Genomic DNA, 16,906 nt, shown 5'->3' with positions numbered 1-16,906 from the left:
TTTTTCATTGTATCATTGCAGAATTGGGCACAGTTGTAATTCTTTGAAGATGATTTATATTCCTCTTTTATTCTTCAGGTTTAATCCTTTAAAGATGACCGTGATTTATATAATTTTCATTTTTTTCTTCTTTTCTTTTCATTTTTTTTTTTTTTTTTTTATGACATCTTATTTTTGAAATCGTGGATAAATTATATGGAAAATAATGTAAAGGTGTCAACTCGCACCATTTTCGAAGGTGATTAACGTTGTCATTCCTTGAGATAATTTGAAGATAGGATCAGAAATAATGAAAAGAACTTAGTCAACGCGTCTGACAGAAGCTGTGTACATAGAACGATCATGATGACACACAGTGCACCGACTACTGTTGAGGTCGATTCTCATGGACGTTGGCTGGCCTTATAGCTTCGAATTCGTTATACCTCGTCGTTCCGACATCTCGTGATAGACGATCAACCGGGACGAATCGTCTTCGATCAAAGGAAATTCCATCAAGATCACGGACTCTGGATCGTCGATTAACGACAGGCTTTTAATGAGCCTCGTTTAATGCCTCTGAATGGGAACTATCAACTGAATAAGAAACATCGTTCAAGTTTTGTTTTTTTCCTTTCAATCCTAGCCAAATTTATACTTCTCCTGTATCGCCATCATTTCTAAAGAAGCCTGATGTAATATTTTCTAATTGGTAGACGAATTGATGAAGAACATCAATGAATCTTGGAGACAAACTTTCAAAATGAACAAATATAAAAAGGAAGGAGAACTGTATTTGGCAGAAGATGAAAATGAGAATAGTTACTCGCTATCAACAACTATTTACCGAAACGGACAGTCTTGTTTACATATCGTTCTGCCAACTCGCGGCGATTATGGCGCCGAGTGTCAGCGGAGAACGTGACCGAACAAACGATATTGTTCGCTTCTCCTGAAAGGAATAAGCTCGGCTAGAAAACAAAGCGGCCGAGAAACGTGCAATGGGAACAGAGTCTAAACCCGCTATTTATATACCGAGTACAGTATCAAAGTTCATTTTTCATCTGCTATACCATCGGACCGAAAAACGAACACAAGTATCACGCCGTGTAAGAAGATTTTGAAAGCTAGAAATTGCTCGATGAATGGCTAGGAGAGTTGTTCGTATCGGTAGACTGGAAAAATGATAGGAACAGCGTGTTCAATTGGTACCGCGATACGTGTAAGACAAATATGTTACAAACGCTTGCGGCACGATATCATATCAGGACTGAAGCGATTGCACTTTTCAGTCTCGTGGATAGGAAAAAGAAACCACGATCGATGCTCGTCATTCTTGGAACAAGATCGAAACGTGCTGACCTAGACGTTATTTCGATAAAATTATTTTAAAACTACCATTCAAATGGTAGGTTATTTATACTATAACCTACTTCTTAATTTTCTATTTTATTTTAATTAACCCCCAACGAAGCCATTTTTAATTTCACTGATTTTTGAATAATTATTCGAATCGATAAAAATCAATTCTCCTATAAAAAATAAAGTAACATTTACGTATGAATATCTAAAGGTAAATAGGAAACATATTTCGTACGATTGAGAGATAATTTTTGCCCGGTTCGCGGATCTCTTCGTCCTTCGCGATCTTTCGCGAGCCACGTTCATCGGACCGATGGTCACGGTTCAGCTGCACCCTACGAAATCATATTTGCAGAGGAACGGTCCGCCAAGTTCAGACCTAGATCGTCGGCGCAGCTGCGACCCGATATCAATGGTCGAGGTAATTGCACGGGTTAAAGGCCAAAAGGCTAGGAGATTCGATGGCGAGCGAGAAGCGCCTTGCCGCTCTGTGTGCCATCCTATCCGTGTATACCACCACTCTCGTACGTTCGCCTGTGTGTACACTCATACATAGATGCAGTGCATGCCTGCCGGTGTGATTGACATCAGTAAGTATGCCATGGCCGACCGCTCACAACGTGCTGGTACGAACGACTGTAGCACTGCCCACACTGCCACGTACGAACACATCGATCGGCCACTGTAACACCGCCATCCGTCTAGGCTGGCTAGAAAAAGCAGCCGAGAAAATCCTACTCAACCAACGCGTTTCCGTTCGTTCGCAGATCTTCAGCATTTTTCCCCAGGAACACACTGTTTCGAATAACTTTGCCAATGACGTGTTGAAAAATCAACCTTCGCTACCGATCGATTTATTTTTTAATAAACACTAACGAAAATGTTATTCTATTTCACCCTTTTCCCTTTCACAGATAGAAACGCTTGAATTTCTATTCTAAAAGTTCATTACACCTATATTTTAAGGAATTCCTTTACTGACCTAATTAGTAGGAATAACAAAATATCACGAAGATGAAATTTAATGAAGCTTTCAATTATTATACTTCGGTACAGTGTTTCTCAGATGTTTTCTTTGTTTTTCATGGGACACTTCGATAGAACGATGAATCGACGGACCGGTTACGCAACCGGTGAACCGGGTGTAACAGGTGGTAGTAGGACGGCACGCGACAAGAGAAACTGTGTTTTGTACCCTGGATCAAGGGGATTTTCGGGAATAACCTATTTCTTAAGTGGTCCTATGCTCAGGGGTCGCTTTGAGTTAGAACCGCAATATGGAAATAGAATGCACCGAACGTTTGCGAACTATTAAATGAAATAATAAATGAAATAATAAAACACTATTAGAAAATAATAGAACTCTGTAAATTTACCGTCACACTGATAACATTTTCTTTGTCAGATATGTCACGGTTAAACAGCCACCTCTAGGAAGAAAAAGGGTTGTTAAAAGAATATTCATCAAAGAGAGACGCGTTTATCTGAATAAACAGAAGCTCGATGTATTGTCGATATCGATACGTAGACGTCGATCTTGGTCGCCGTTCACTTCGCGTAAAGCCTAGTTAACATTGTAGGAAATTTAAATTCCTTTACGCTCGTCGAGACCGGTAAGCCGGTTTACCTAGCTGGCATTCCTACGCACAAAGTTGCTACACCGTTGTTCAAATGTAAAAGTTCATCATTCTACCGATTACGTAACACGCACACGCTGTTCGATTAATTCGCGATCGTAACGACGCTCGAATGATCGTCTTGAGAAACGGATCATCAGTGAAATGTATCAACACCGGGTGAGACGAGATTGCGATAACCTGACACGCGTGACGTAATTTAACCCTGTTCCACTAAGGACGGAGTTTTCACCAAGTGGTTCGATCTTCCTGTAAGATGGTATCGTTTCGGGCGAAAAAGAACCGGTATACCTGGCCGGCCAGGTTGACCAGGGGAGGAGCGAGGAGGAAGAAGACGCAGAAGGAGGATTCGATGTCATGTACGATGACGACGTTCCGCCGCAAGGTCCTCGGCTACTTTTACTTTCGTCCAATGTACGGCCGAACAGGCACGAAGAAAACAACAGGTCCTGCCGAAATCGAGCGACCGTTGCACGAGACCGATCGTCGAAACTTTCATTCCTCCCGGACTTTCCTCGCTTTCTTATCGGTTACCAGCGCGGTGAAACATCAACCGTACCGTGCCGATCCGGCGAGCTCTTTCACTCGGTTCTCGAAGATGCTCTCTCGGGCCATCATCGAAAGTGAAATCGCAACGAGAAGAAAAGGTGAGGCGAGGCGAGAGAGTAACGTCGACTTCTTCGTGCCTTATTTGGCTGTTCGCTTCTTTTTTTCTCAGCCATTTCGTGCATAATCGCGCGGCACACACGCGACAGGTAGACTTATGTAACGCGACAGGGTTAATCGACGATTTACGCAGCCTCTTCCGCCTCGATATCGCCGATACATTTCGTAACCGGTGCTCGTTTAACGAGTTTGCTATTTCAGATACCCTGTTTTCCTTTTCCTACGCTGGATCTTAAAACGAACCGTATCTTTCTGTTCATCTTTTAGTGAAAGTTTCCAGGGACCTCTATCTTGACCTGATTTCAAGTTCATATATTTTGATCGATTCTATATCGCCGGTCCTTAGCATCCGCAGAAGGTACCCCGGTGGTTCCGTTGTCCGGTGGGTACCTGGTCGCTCCAGCACTCGACTGACTATCAGAGGGAACTTTGAGAGAGTGAAAGTTCCGGCGTGTACGCGTGTCGAGTTTTTGGCATTGGGCGTTGGGATTGGAGGGCCTCGGTTCGTATCGAGGTCACTGGTGCCACCACCACCCAGCAGCGTGGATCCACAACTTCGGTGGATCGCGTGGCCCGCACCACTGGCTGCCCCAAAAACTTTAGGCTCTGCCAGGCGTTCACTTCGGCTCCTCCTGCGGACAGTGTTTCCTCGCTTCATCCGTACTTCCACGAGTCTCTTCTCCGCATAGCCGCGACGCATTCTGAATACGGAAGTGTATATCGCGTAGAGGGTATTAATCTTCGAACGCTTCTTCTCTGATCGCGATGAATCGCGAAGTGATTCGTCGATATCTGACGAGGATCGTTTGCCAGCGAACAAAGTGATGAATATCGGAGAATGAATCGAATTCGCGGGAACGATCGCGATCGGTGCGACGAGGAACTGTTACGTGTGTTTAATTATAGAGCAGCTGATCTATGTCGCGAATACTCGGTACCTGGTGTCGTATGGACGAACGATCGGTGATCGATTGACACCGTATCGAAAGGTGTGTTCAGTGTGACAGGAATTTTGGATAATCCAACGTTCGTTACGATACGTGACATACCATGTGCGCGAAGATGAGTGTTCTGCAAGGTCGTCACATAGGTAGGAGTTCTATATTTAACGGACCTATGAAATTCCTATGCATTTGGCACCCGTGCGATGTTCGACGCTATTAATTCTGTAGAATCTGCGAACGAATCTACGCTCGATTATTGTCGTTTTGGAGTATTATAATTCGCGTGGATATCCGTGTTAATCACCCGAGGAAGTTTCTCGGAATCGGTTCCCGTGGTGCAACCGGGTGTCAGTTAACCAACGTCCTCCAGGTCAATAACACCGCGCGACGCGATTTCACAATTGCACGGTTCGCTAATTGCAAATCACAATTGCGAGTCAGCGACGCGACCGCGTGTGGCGGTGGGAATACTGGAGGTATATCTTCGAGGAATGAAATAGAAATTGTCTTCGGGTAAACGAGCGCCGAAATCGAACTTTAAGTGTCATCGCGATGCATTTAATTGCAGTTGCGTCTCAACGAACCGTGAAATCTCTCTTTAGATATAACGCCTCGAATGTCATTTCCTGCTGAAAGGCGGAAGATATAAATAGTCGTGTCTGTCTGGCGGTTCGTAAGCGATGAATCGTGGCGCATAGATCGATTGCGTAAATCTGGAACCGCAGGGTTCTTCGTCGCTTCGCAACAACGCGAGACTTTTGCTCTAGATTGCAACAGTTTCGAGTTGCCGATAGAAGCAACTTCGCGCCGCGTCGTGTGTCGTAACGAAGCGAAGTTCGCGCGCGTTTGCTCGAACAACATCGAGCTATCGAGATTTTTCGTAGAACGCCAACGAGAATGTTTCGACGGGCTTCCTGCTGTTTCGTCACCCGGCCAATCGTGTTGCAACGCTCAAAACCAGCTATGCGCTGATCCAACGAAATCGTTTCGATTCGTATACGGTGAAACGATCGGTCAAATGCACGTCTCGCTGTAATAACGAATTTCAATCGGGAAAAGTGGGATAGTCTCGTCGAGAAAAACCTAAAAACCTTCTATCTATCGTTAATTTACTAATTCTTTTTTCTCTATACGAAAAATAAGAAATTTTTTCAACCTCAATATTATAGATTTATCAAATTCGAAACCCATAGAATTTCAAGAAAAAGATTGAAAAAAAATCTTTTCTGATACCAAAACACAAGTGTCATAAGTCTGAGCATCGTTTTAAAAAATTCATTGAAATCACGGATATGCCTTCTGGCAATTTGGGCAAGGTCCTAAGGAAAAGTGTTATTAATATACGATACGAGCGATCGACGAAGCGAATTTCGATGTTTCCACGCTACTCGTCGACTTATGACACAACACGGCACAGCTTGCCGTAGGAAAAGTAAGGTAAGGCCAGTGGTATAATAGAAACTTTCACTGCAGAGGTTCAATGTACCGAGCTCTGACTCTCACTGGCCGTTCTCACTGGTTGCCCGACTCACGAGCATCCAACAGACACGATTTCTGTCCCTCTGTTTCCCTCTTCCTTTTCCTTTCTCCCTCGCGAAGCCGCGTAAGAAAAGTTAAGGGAGAGAAGGGGAATATTTATAACATCGGTGCGAACAGCACGGTGAAATTTCTCGATGGATACCGTGCGTGGGTAAAGGCAACCCTTAGAACCTTCTCTCCTACCTCCTCTCTATCCCTTAACGAACAATAATGATCCATCCCTCTGTATTTTTATTTACCTTCGTTAGATTTCAAAAATTTTATTCAATTATCATGAAAAATTATTAAATATCCGAGGGTTAACTAAGGAGAATAATATCATAACAAATTACTTTGCTATCAGATAATACTTTTGACTTGCTCTTCACAAGATAACGCGTTTCAGCTCGCGAAAAAGAAAGTTTTGATGAACGTGACGATCGAGAATCATCGTGTTGTTCTTCCCGTGAGAAACACGAAGAAGAACGAGTCTCCGAAGCGAAATGTTCAACCATGGTATTCTTCGAGACGATAAGAATATTTTTATGATAGAATCGTGACAACTTAACGAGTGATTCACTGTTAAATTAGTATTCCCACATGGTGTACCGTTACACAAAATGTATCTTCCCCCTGATAAGCTGGCTGATTTCAAAGGTGGCTGAAAACCGGGTTCCACATCCGCGAGGACTCGCTCCGATAAGCGATAAGTCGCTTTTTCAAATAACGGTACCGCCCGAGGCGCGATAACGCGAGGCCAGCACGACTTTTCGCGCGTTCGATTTCTCTCGTAGGAGAAACATTTCTTTTTTTTTCTCTCTCACACAGTCAAAAAGGCCCGAAAAAAAGAAAGAACAGAAGAGACATTAAGGTTACCTCGAAATCAGGCGAGTAATTAATCATTCCCAAAGAACTTTCCCCGTGATTTACAATTTTAACACCGTCTTTTGTGCACAGAATTTCGAATCATTTTTTTTGAAAGTAAAAAATTCGATGTTAGGAAAATTTTCGTAAGGAATTCAATTTTTTCTAGCGTTCATCAGCTGGAAGTTAATTAATCTATTAGATTTCCTGGTCGATAGTGACATTATTTTATCCGCGACTCGTTAGCATTGTCAAGAATTCGTTTCCTTCTTGCGATCGCGAGCCAGGGTACTTGAACCAGAGTTAACCGAGGACAGAAAAAGGAAGAGAGCCTGTGACTAGGAGAAACAGACAGCCATAGTCAGACAGTAAAGTGGGGAGTAGTAGATCTAGGATGTCATGGCGTGGGAGAGTCACTTTCACCATCGTCGGCCCCTATAGCGGTAAAATCTACCGTGCTACATAAAATTACGCGGTTCTGTGCCACTAGATTCGCGATGATGGTACCAACTTGACCGAAAATATGTCAGACACCGAACTAACGAGATTTTCTATCCGTACCAGTATACAATTCGTGCAGATATAACGTTTTATAACCGACATCTCCTTTTTCTTTATTATGCAAATAATAATACGATTTACGTTGAATTAAAAACGAAACGATAAATCGACGATGGAAGAATTTTTTCATCGAGTTATCGCAAACAATTTCACGTTGGAACAGTGATAAATTGAATATTGAAATTGATAATCGATACTTCAGGTTCACTTACCGAACGATGAATTATGCAACGTGCTTCCTGTCGCGATGATTATCACTACGACGATGATCTGAAAATAAATGTACGAAAATAATTATACGATTGTACGGTAGGTGTACAAATATTGGTTAACCATAAAGAGGTGGTAACCGATCGCCCGAAGCGGCGATCGATCGGCCAACATTTTTACTTTCTTCGTTATATAAAACAAAATCTCTAACCTTTCGTTTAGTTACATAAACACCGGAATTGAAGGTACCGAACATTGTAGCATTTTCATGTATTCCTGTACTAAGAATTTTTCAATAAAACCAAACGATTCGCTTCTTTTCCGATCTGAAACAAAAAGGAAAAAATAAATTAGTCTTCAAAAACCAGGATCATCCTCGAAAGTAGAAAAATTTCAAGTAACTTTGATTTCAAATAATTTCATTAAAAAGGTGATCAGATGAGTGGTAAAATAACTATAGAAATAATGAATCGCCGAGATACCATGGACGCGACTGAAACGCGATAATAACGCGTTACACAACTTTTCAATTATCGAGCAACGTCCGACGTACAATTAGAAACCGTGTGGCGAGGGGGAGAGAAAAAAGTGATACATCTGAAAAGGTTGTGCGAACCCTCTCGCGACAGCGTCGCGTTTAATGAAGCAAATACCACGGAGGAGTATCAGGGTAAAGCTTGAACCTCGAAAAAGCTTGGCCGAGATATACCGGGCTTGCGTGGCTTTGAGCCCCGGTACAGAGGTACGCTCACTAGCTCAGTTGCATATACAAAGTGTACACGTACACGGAGATCGGTCGAGGCAAGATCGCCGGCGGCCTCTCAAGAAGAGACCGTAGGTTAGTGCATTGGCTGCACTTTCCGTCTCGGTGTGTGCATGTACACGCCGCAGTGGCGGCAGCTCTCGGTTGTATGCATGCATTGGTTACGCAAGAATAGTAACGTGTGTGAGACTGCTGACCCACATACGTCAGGGAGCAAGGACCCCGCTGCACCGCGTATACATGTACCCGCTCAGTGCCGCCTCGAGTGCGGGCTTTACTGTCTGTGTATATTCGCGCAAGCGCATGTTTGTCGCTCCGTTTGTGGATGCACTTTGTCCGTGTGTTAGTGAACGTAACCGCCATCTGGCGTTGCACGCGATTACCGTGCACACAATCGCCCACGTGGTTGTCGAAGACGGTTCGGTTTAAGGGCTGTTCACAACCGTTAGCCATCGGGGCCCGTTTTTCCTGAAGATTCATCGTAGCCCGCGGGCAGCGAGCTTTTCGCCCTCCGATATTTTCGATCGCGACCGAGGTTCTCGGTTTCTTCAGCTTCTACTAGCGCTAGCTATTTTCTTTCGAGAGCACCAACGAGTAGCCGGGTTCACTGTTATCGAGAACGGGCCGGTGTAATTCCTGCGATCGAGTGCGACGTTCCAAGGTAGAAGGCGTGTTTCGATAAATATAGGGTGCTCGGAGGGTGAAGATCGATAGTTTGCGTGAAATTGCTGCGCTATTTAACGCCGGTACTCTATCTAGCCGAGAAACGAGATTAGCAGCACTTGCACGCCTTCGCCTGCAATCTCTACCCGTCTTCCTTCCTAATCGAATTATTTTCCTTTTTACTTCTTTCCTTCGCTTATTTCGACCCTTAATTTCAAAACTTTTTAATAACAACAAGATTTCGACCAAGCGGGGTACAATTAACTAAACAGTTGGATGTTTCCTCGGTCTTTCTAATGATTAAACTCTTCATTAAAATGAATTGCAAGGGAAGTAATGATTGTTTGGAAAAATAATTTCTATATTAAACATGAACCACTGGGGTAACACTTTTAGAGGTCGTCCGAAATTCTAGTGAACGGAGAACTGGCACGTTCGAAAGGGGGAACAGAAGAGAGAAGAAAGCTGCTATTGCACGAACTTTGTGTAAGCAGGGACATAAGAGAAATCATTTAACGTGTAGAGCCGCGGATAAGAGAAATCGCTGGAATTAAGAGCACTCGACGTGACAGAGAAAGTTCCCCCACGATTTTACGAGCCGCGAATATTTACTTAAACTTCGGTAGCAGGAAGCTTGACTTGCTTGTAAACCGATAGTCATGATCGATCGGTACTGTATGGACAGATTTTTGAATTGTAACTTTCAGAAAGTTATTTGCTCAACAAACAACGTTGATCGAACAGCTTTGAGACCTTTCATAAATCTATGCCACGATTGGCCCGATCAACCCTCTTTCCATGATTAAAACAAGGAAATCCTCGCGAATGGTTGTCAGAGTGTTAACACAATGTAGCATCGATTATCCAGCGATGGGTCGCGTGACCGAACATAGTTGCATACGAGCTATCGCGTACGATTGGCCTGCATTGTTCACGGGATGTCGCGTTTATTGAAACGAACCATGGTTTGTCATGGACCGTTTCTGCAGCAACGGTCGTAAAAGCTACTCTATTATTTATCGTTATCAGGAATTTTGCATATCTCTAATGAAATAAAATTCCAAGTCTTGGTAACAAGGTACCAATTAAAACGAAATTTTTCTATAAATCATTTTTAAAGGCTGAATCCACCCTTGTAGGTTCATACAGCATCCTTTCGTAGACGCATCGAATCGCAGGGTTTCGCGCCGTTGCACCGTTCAAAGACACTGCCATGAAACGATCCAATTGTACGCTATTGGCTAAAGAGGGGTTAATGGCGAACTATGCGTTCGCCGTAATCGCGAACGCGTGCGTCCGACACACGTATGTACTTTCACATTCAGTCCATTCTCTTTGCGATAGCCGATATTCTCAACAGAACGGAATTACATCGAGCACCGTGCCAGAGAGAAGCTTCTATGGTCGGTTCTATGTTACCTATGAGGTTGGGAACCATCATTTTAGGGAGCCACCAAATTAGGAAGCCTAATTTCATCGCGAGCGTACTCGTAATAAAAATTATCATTTTCAACCCGTTGAAAGATTTACAGTACACATGATGGTACAACAATAAAATGATACTAAATATCCGAGAAGATAATCGTCATTCATGAAATACCCCCGAAAGATTCACGCCATCGTTTCAATATGTATATATCACAACTTGTATAATGAAAGAGAAACGTGACTAGACGTTTCATGATTAACGAAGATGTTTTTCGCTGCAGACACCAGCGAGACGCGTCTATCGCGACTTTGATTTGCACGATCCTTTGAACCCGTCATCGTTGATTACCTTCGGCTATTTATTGCATACTAGAATTTTCTATCCTATTATCGGCTACAACGAGCTAATCTTTGTATATCGTTCTTGTTTACAGGAATTATGACCCTTACGAGCAGCCCGTGTGAGCTAGACAACATGAGCTTGTTTCAAGACCTCAAGTTGAAAAGGAGAAAGGTCGACTCCCGATGTAGTAGCGACGGTAAGAAATTCTGTTTCCATTTATATAATAATCATCGTTAAACAATCGTGTGCAGAATTGACTCTCTCATTAACATGTCATTATCAGATATACTAATATTCTTCATCATTCTTCCATGATCAACCCCTAATTAACATAACTATCTAATTTCATTTTCAATTACACACAGCGTTATTTTTCATATTAAAAATACAAAATTCTTAGCATTTCATCGTCGACTTCTTTTCGAATGTTCTATCTTGTACGAGAACTAACTGTGCTTGTTTCGGAAGAATTTTTCATTAATTACCCGTTAAATCATTAATTGTCGAAAAATGAATTGCTGTTTGCTAAAGCGAGCAGGCGGACAATGCGTATCGAGATTTCAACAACAGAAGGCGTAATCATGCGTTCGAGAAGGATCGTATATCATTGTCCGGGCAAAGTATAACACGCAGACAATCTTTTCTTATTGAGAATACTGGGAACGAGTTGTGTGAGACTGGTCAGCGCAACTGTAATGATTAGTTACCGCCCATAATGCCACATTTGATACCCTTTATTGGCCCGATTTTCATAAGCCGCGTATATTACGGTGGAGAGCGCATGAAACGCGCGTGGTAACATCAATCATGCTTCATCTGTTCCGCTTTGAACGCCATAAACGCTTGAGCGTATCATTACGCGAGCGAAACTTTTACGTGGAGGCTAGCTCGAGCCACGAATTTATTATGTCTTTCGTCTCGATGGATCCCTGGATCTTCTCCAATGTTGGTGCAACAAAATAGACACGAGTTTATTTAAATAATGGTGTCAACAATGTAGCACGAGTTTCCATCGCGCTCCCGTTCTTCGTTATTTCCACCGATTTCGTTTCTCAGCGAATCATTTCGAGAAAATATTCTCAATTTAATTTTTAATTAGGATTACTAATTAAATGGTGGTATTAGGATTACTAGTTCTATTTTAACGAGGATATCATTTAATAATCGTCAAAAAGAATCTAATATTCCTCTAAATCGAAGGTAACAATAAGGAAAACAAAATATCCTGATGGAATAGTCAACGCCATTAGACAATGTCTACCTGATTCAGAAATTCTGATCCTTGATCCCGTGTACGTCTCTTCACAGAAGCATTCTATCGTTCTATTAGGAAGAGATTGGTTACCATGGGGGTAGTTGAGACGCTGTTGTAGAGCAAACGGGGAAGGTAAGTCCAGGAATAGAGGGGGTGGTGGTTGCTGGCGTCGGTGCAGGGTTGAACATCAACCCACGCGGTTGCCCGGTGCTTAGTTCGGCTTCGCCTGAACTCGAGTCAACACGCGTTTCGACGCCCGCGATTTTTCCTCATATTCAAAGAAAACCCTCGTCGGGCAAAGTACTCGAACAGACTGATTATTCGTAGTGGAAGTACCTATCCGGCGAGCAGCTTGTTCGTTAGGCTGTATCGATTTTTCCAACGATACCAATGACTCTCGACCAACCGGCGATTAAAGGTCAGAGATCGCCGTTGGCGGGAAGCGAAATCGATGCCGACCACGGTGAACCTGGATTGTCGTTACGTTGGAAACGATGCCGAGCCGAAAGAGACGCGAGGATAACCGCGCAGTTTCTCGTTTCCCGCTTCGAAGGAGCATCGTCGATCGCGGAGAGTTACGTTGGACGCTTGTTGCCCGACCCATCGACGCGGAAGCGATATGAATGGGTTTTTTCGATGAGCGCGTGTTCGCGTCGCGGGAAATCATTGATCTTCCTCCAGGACAACGCCAACTACGTCATACGCGAAATACAGAGCGCGTAATTACGCGGTGACCAACGGAAACGGTGCGATGAACGCAACAATATGGAAAGCTAGAGAGAACGGAGCGGAGACGAGAATAGTTCTGCTCGCTGGTTAATCGAGAAAAGTGATATTACGGGCAAGCGGTAAACAAAGGACTGATTAGATCGTACCTGACACCTACGTGGGATAAATGTTTAATTAATTAGTTCGCCGGTAACGTTGATAGTCGTTTGTGATTTGGTAGCATAAGACTTTCTACGCTCGCTTTAAGTTTTATTTATTTATACTTCAACATTTTTGTACCGGTAAAATTGTGATGATAATTGAAAATTTTTATAGATTCTATCGGTTTTCTAAGGTTTCAGGTGAACTGTGATTATATAGAGAAAGGAATTGTGATATTTTTCGGTACGTCTGACTAATGCTACGTTTGTACTACTTAACGCTCTCTTCTGCGTCGTTGGTACATAAATGAAGATAGTTCGATAAACTTGCAGGGATATAGGTTTATTATAAAGAAGACAATATATTTATATATTGATTAATGGAAATCGAGAGCTAAATCAAAACTATCGCGTTATTAACAGATAAATATGTGGAACCATAAAAGATGTTCTAATTCTGAATTTAAATAATGAACAATTTTTCTCGGTACCTATTTTCGAAAACCTTGTTTTGTATCGATATATTTTTGAAAATCGAAAGTTAGAAAAAAGAAAGAGGAACAATAGTTAGTGGAAAAGTGCAACGACTTTTGAAACACCGATGACAATCGATGAAAGTAAACGAGCTTAACGAAGAACTTGTGATATTCTAACGATACGCAACAAGTAAACACGGTCTTACGGTTCAACGAATATTCGAGGATATATAGAGAAGTTACCAAGGATAAATACTGCCTACGCTATCGGCACAATGAACTCTCCTTTGAAAGGCAACATGTCCCTCGTGTCTAATCTCCACTGGTTGGACTACTGGAACTCGTTAAACATGGATTTCAGAGCACTCCAAAGGACATCGCTAAATCATTTTTCTCCCTTCGATCCGTATCTCTATCATCCGTACTACGGTTTACCGATGCCGTCTTATCAGAGCTGTTTCGATTTTCATCGATACCTTAGATCAGGACCGATAATGGGCGCTCAATCAATGTTCGATCATCGATACTGCTACTACGATTCGAAGAACCTTTGCTCTTCGATATTCGGTAAACAGAAAATGTTAAATAATCACCCCTGGTACAAGCACTTATGTTTTAATCGAATCGTTTCTTAATTTAAAATATTTTTCTATGTTTACACCTGAAAGTCTGAAGTATTATATAAAGCGATTCTATGAAAGGCTGAGAATTCTAATTTTAATTTCATCAATCATGCATTATTTCTGACCCGTCGATCGTCTCTGGCACCCGTTGATGAATGAATAATCGTACGATTACACGTGATCGGAATGGAAAGGCTTGAAAATAAGATTGAATAACCGGGCTAGGGAATCGATTCCATCTCGTCGCGAGAAAATCAAAACGAGAAGAGGACGATAAGAGTCGGTAAATGAATAATCCGCGGGAACCGATATTCACGGTGATCGGGCTATTAATAGCTTGGAAACTGGTACCTAGGTACCTACAATCATAGCTCGGCCTTGTCAACTGCATTCCTTCCTTGACCTACACGAACACCCATAGTCCCACATCCTTTTCACGATCTAAACGCTTTGAACGAGTATTACAGTTTCGTTTCCCTTCTGTAAATTGCTTTAGCTTTGAAATATCCTTTTCTCTACCACGTGTGATCTCAAACAACATTTTCAACACCCTGGGATACAGTACACGTCGCACGGTTATTATCTTTGCAAATAAACTTGGACAAATTTTGAAAATTTTCAGTAGATTATAGTGAAAGCACCGTAAGTCTGATTTATGATTGAGTCGGTACAATATCATCGAGGGTCAACCCTCGAACGGCGGACCATGGGGAGAGCCACTTGAAATATCCTAAGATTCAACCCTCAAACGAACAGGAACAACGAAATACGAGATGTTCCTTTCGAAACGCGTCTGTCAACGTAATAAAACATCGGATTGACTGCGCGCCATGATAAATGTTATTCATCATCGCGATAGACCACCGGGCATGCTTATACACGATGATTAATAACATTTTCATAACGGCTGAAACACGAAAGACCAAACCCATTAACGTGAACATCGCGGTTCGAGATGGTTACGCGATCGTTGAACCGAATAGTTTAACCGGCGAACGAAGAAGAATTTCATGCCGCGTAACTTTCATAATCTCGTGCGAATCGCGCATACGGCCCGATGGAATCGTCGGCTGGCAATAATTGTTATTAATGCACGGTGAAACGCGATTGCCCAACCACCGAAGAATAGTAATGAACAATACTTGTTAGGTGTTACGTAGGAAAGTGTCAAAACACAGAATGGAACTAACGTGTTCATCTCAATTAGGACAGAGCCTTATAAGATCGATATAGATTATTCGCGGTAACAAAGGTGAATCTTCAGTTAAGCGATTTATACCTGGTACTTTCCACATTAGAAAGTTCGTAATAAACCATCATCATTCTCGATGCGTTTACAATTGGACGCCTTTGATGTAGCAATCATGAAATATTCGCGAACCAGTTCATCATCCTCTCGGGAATATCAACGCGTCTCTCGGTAACCCACGTGTTAAAACTGGCAAAACGATCGTTTGCTGGCCATTTTGTTAAGAATCATTCTCTACCACCACCACCACCACCACCACCACTATCACCACCATCATCAGCATGAAAAAAAGAAAGGGCAGTCCATAATCATGTGCACACGACACGCGTCAGGACTAATCGCGCTTCAATCCGCGCCCGTAATCGCGGCTTTGCCGAGGTAAAAACGCGTGAAAAATTTTCCACCGAGTATAAACGTGAGACCAACGCCTTATTTCTCAGACTCCCCGGTATCCCTCGGATCAGCAGGCTCGCCGCTCGGGATCCAGCCGGCGGACGCTCCTTCACCCATAAACTTTCCTGCTCCAGGGGAGAGCATGGCTGACACCTCGACCCTGTCGCCGGAGGCTAACATGCCGGGCTCGCCGGGCTGCCCCGTGGTCAAAGTGAAAAGCGAGTATCTGCTAGGCATCCCGAGTCCAGGGACACCGCGAGATCCTCTTCGCGGAAGTGGCATGGCAAGTGGCATGGAAGCTCGCGAAACAGCCTGCTCGGACCGTGCGTCGCCCGATTCAGTCTTCCCGGATGCCGGTTCGATGGCGGGCTTCAGAGTCGTCGAAGAACAACAACAGCAACAGCACCATCAGCACCAACAGCAGCAGCAACAACAACAACAACAGCAGCAGCAACAGCAGCAACAACAACATCAACAACGTGCTGGTACACCAGTACCAACCAGACTCTCGCCTTACTCGCCCATGCAAGCGGTCTCCACCACTCCCATGCCCCAGGAACCAACCTCGAGGAGCGACACTCCCGATAAGGGTGACTTATCGTCGGCCCAAACTAAGGAGGAGTCGGATAACTCGGTTTTCGACGGAGGAGGCGGAGGCGGTAGTGGCGGTGGCGGTCGTTCAGAGACCTCCAGTCAACCTAGTCACCGGAGCAGTCCATCTTCCCAGTACAGCCCTAGCCAGAGTATGAGCCCTAGTGCCAGCACGACACACGGTTCCCAACAACAGCAACAACAACAACAACAACAACCGCAAACTCCCCCAACACCACCGAGACCGCGGGTACCCTCGGTACCCCCTCATCTTCTGGCTCACCATCAATTTTGGTCGCAAAACAACGGTGTACAAGGATTCGCTACGCAGAGGCTATTGAACGGGGTGATCAACAGTACGGTAACCTATGGACAGAACGTGGCTGTCGCATCCACCAGCAGCAGCAGCAGCACGAGTCTGAGCACCAGCACGGGCAGCGGCGGAGCTACTTCCACGAGCACCGGCTCGAGTAGTACTGCCTCATCCTGTAAGTCCTAGTCCAATTTACTTT

The 16,906-nt window shown here is 43.6% G+C and overlaps 1 protein-coding gene and 1 long non-coding RNA gene across 14 annotated transcripts in view; one reads left to right on the top strand and one right to left on the bottom strand.

Moving 5' to 3' along the window:
• LOC143308251 (uncharacterized) overlaps positions 1-16,906 on the bottom strand; it is a 124,295-nt gene that overhangs the window by 94,843 nt on the left and 12,546 nt on the right. For 3 of the 4 annotated variants that reach the window (XR_013065240.1, XR_013065241.1, XR_013065243.1), the window contains exons 2-3: positions 7,953-8,067; positions 7,744-7,801 (exon numbers count right to left, since the gene is read on the bottom strand). This is a non-coding gene — a long non-coding RNA (uncharacterized LOC143308251). Of the gene's footprint in view, positions 1-7,743; positions 7,802-7,952; positions 8,068-8,526; positions 8,655-16,906 lie in introns of those variants that run through there. The other variant, XR_013065242.1, reaches the window with a different exon arrangement.
• Positions 1-16,906, top strand: part of Hr4 (nuclear hormone receptor 4) — a 114,536-nt gene that overhangs the window by 87,539 nt on the left and 10,091 nt on the right. For 4 of the 10 annotated variants that reach the window (XM_034332413.2, XM_034332414.2, XM_034332412.2 and 1 more), the window contains 2 exons: positions 11,030-11,134; positions 15,851-16,882. In XM_034332413.2, coding sequence (XP_034188304.2) covers positions 11,035-11,134; positions 15,851-16,882 — 1,132 coding nt within the window. In that variant the 5' untranslated portion in view covers positions 11,030-11,034. Of the gene's footprint in view, positions 1-1,509; positions 4,735-11,029; positions 11,135-11,170; positions 14,106-15,850; positions 16,883-16,906 lie in introns of those variants that run through there. The other 6 variants (XM_034332418.2, XM_034332420.2, XR_013065239.1 and 3 more) reach the window with 4 other exon arrangements.

The sequence above is a fragment of the Osmia lignaria genome, chromosome 3 (genome assembly GCF_051020975.1).
Source record: "Osmia lignaria lignaria isolate PbOS001 chromosome 3, iyOsmLign1, whole genome shotgun sequence".
NCBI lineage: Eukaryota > Metazoa > Arthropoda > Insecta > Hymenoptera > Megachilidae > Osmia > Osmia lignaria.
The sequence above is the reverse complement of the archived record's forward strand: the minus strand, read 5'-3'. Positions and strand labels throughout refer to the sequence as shown.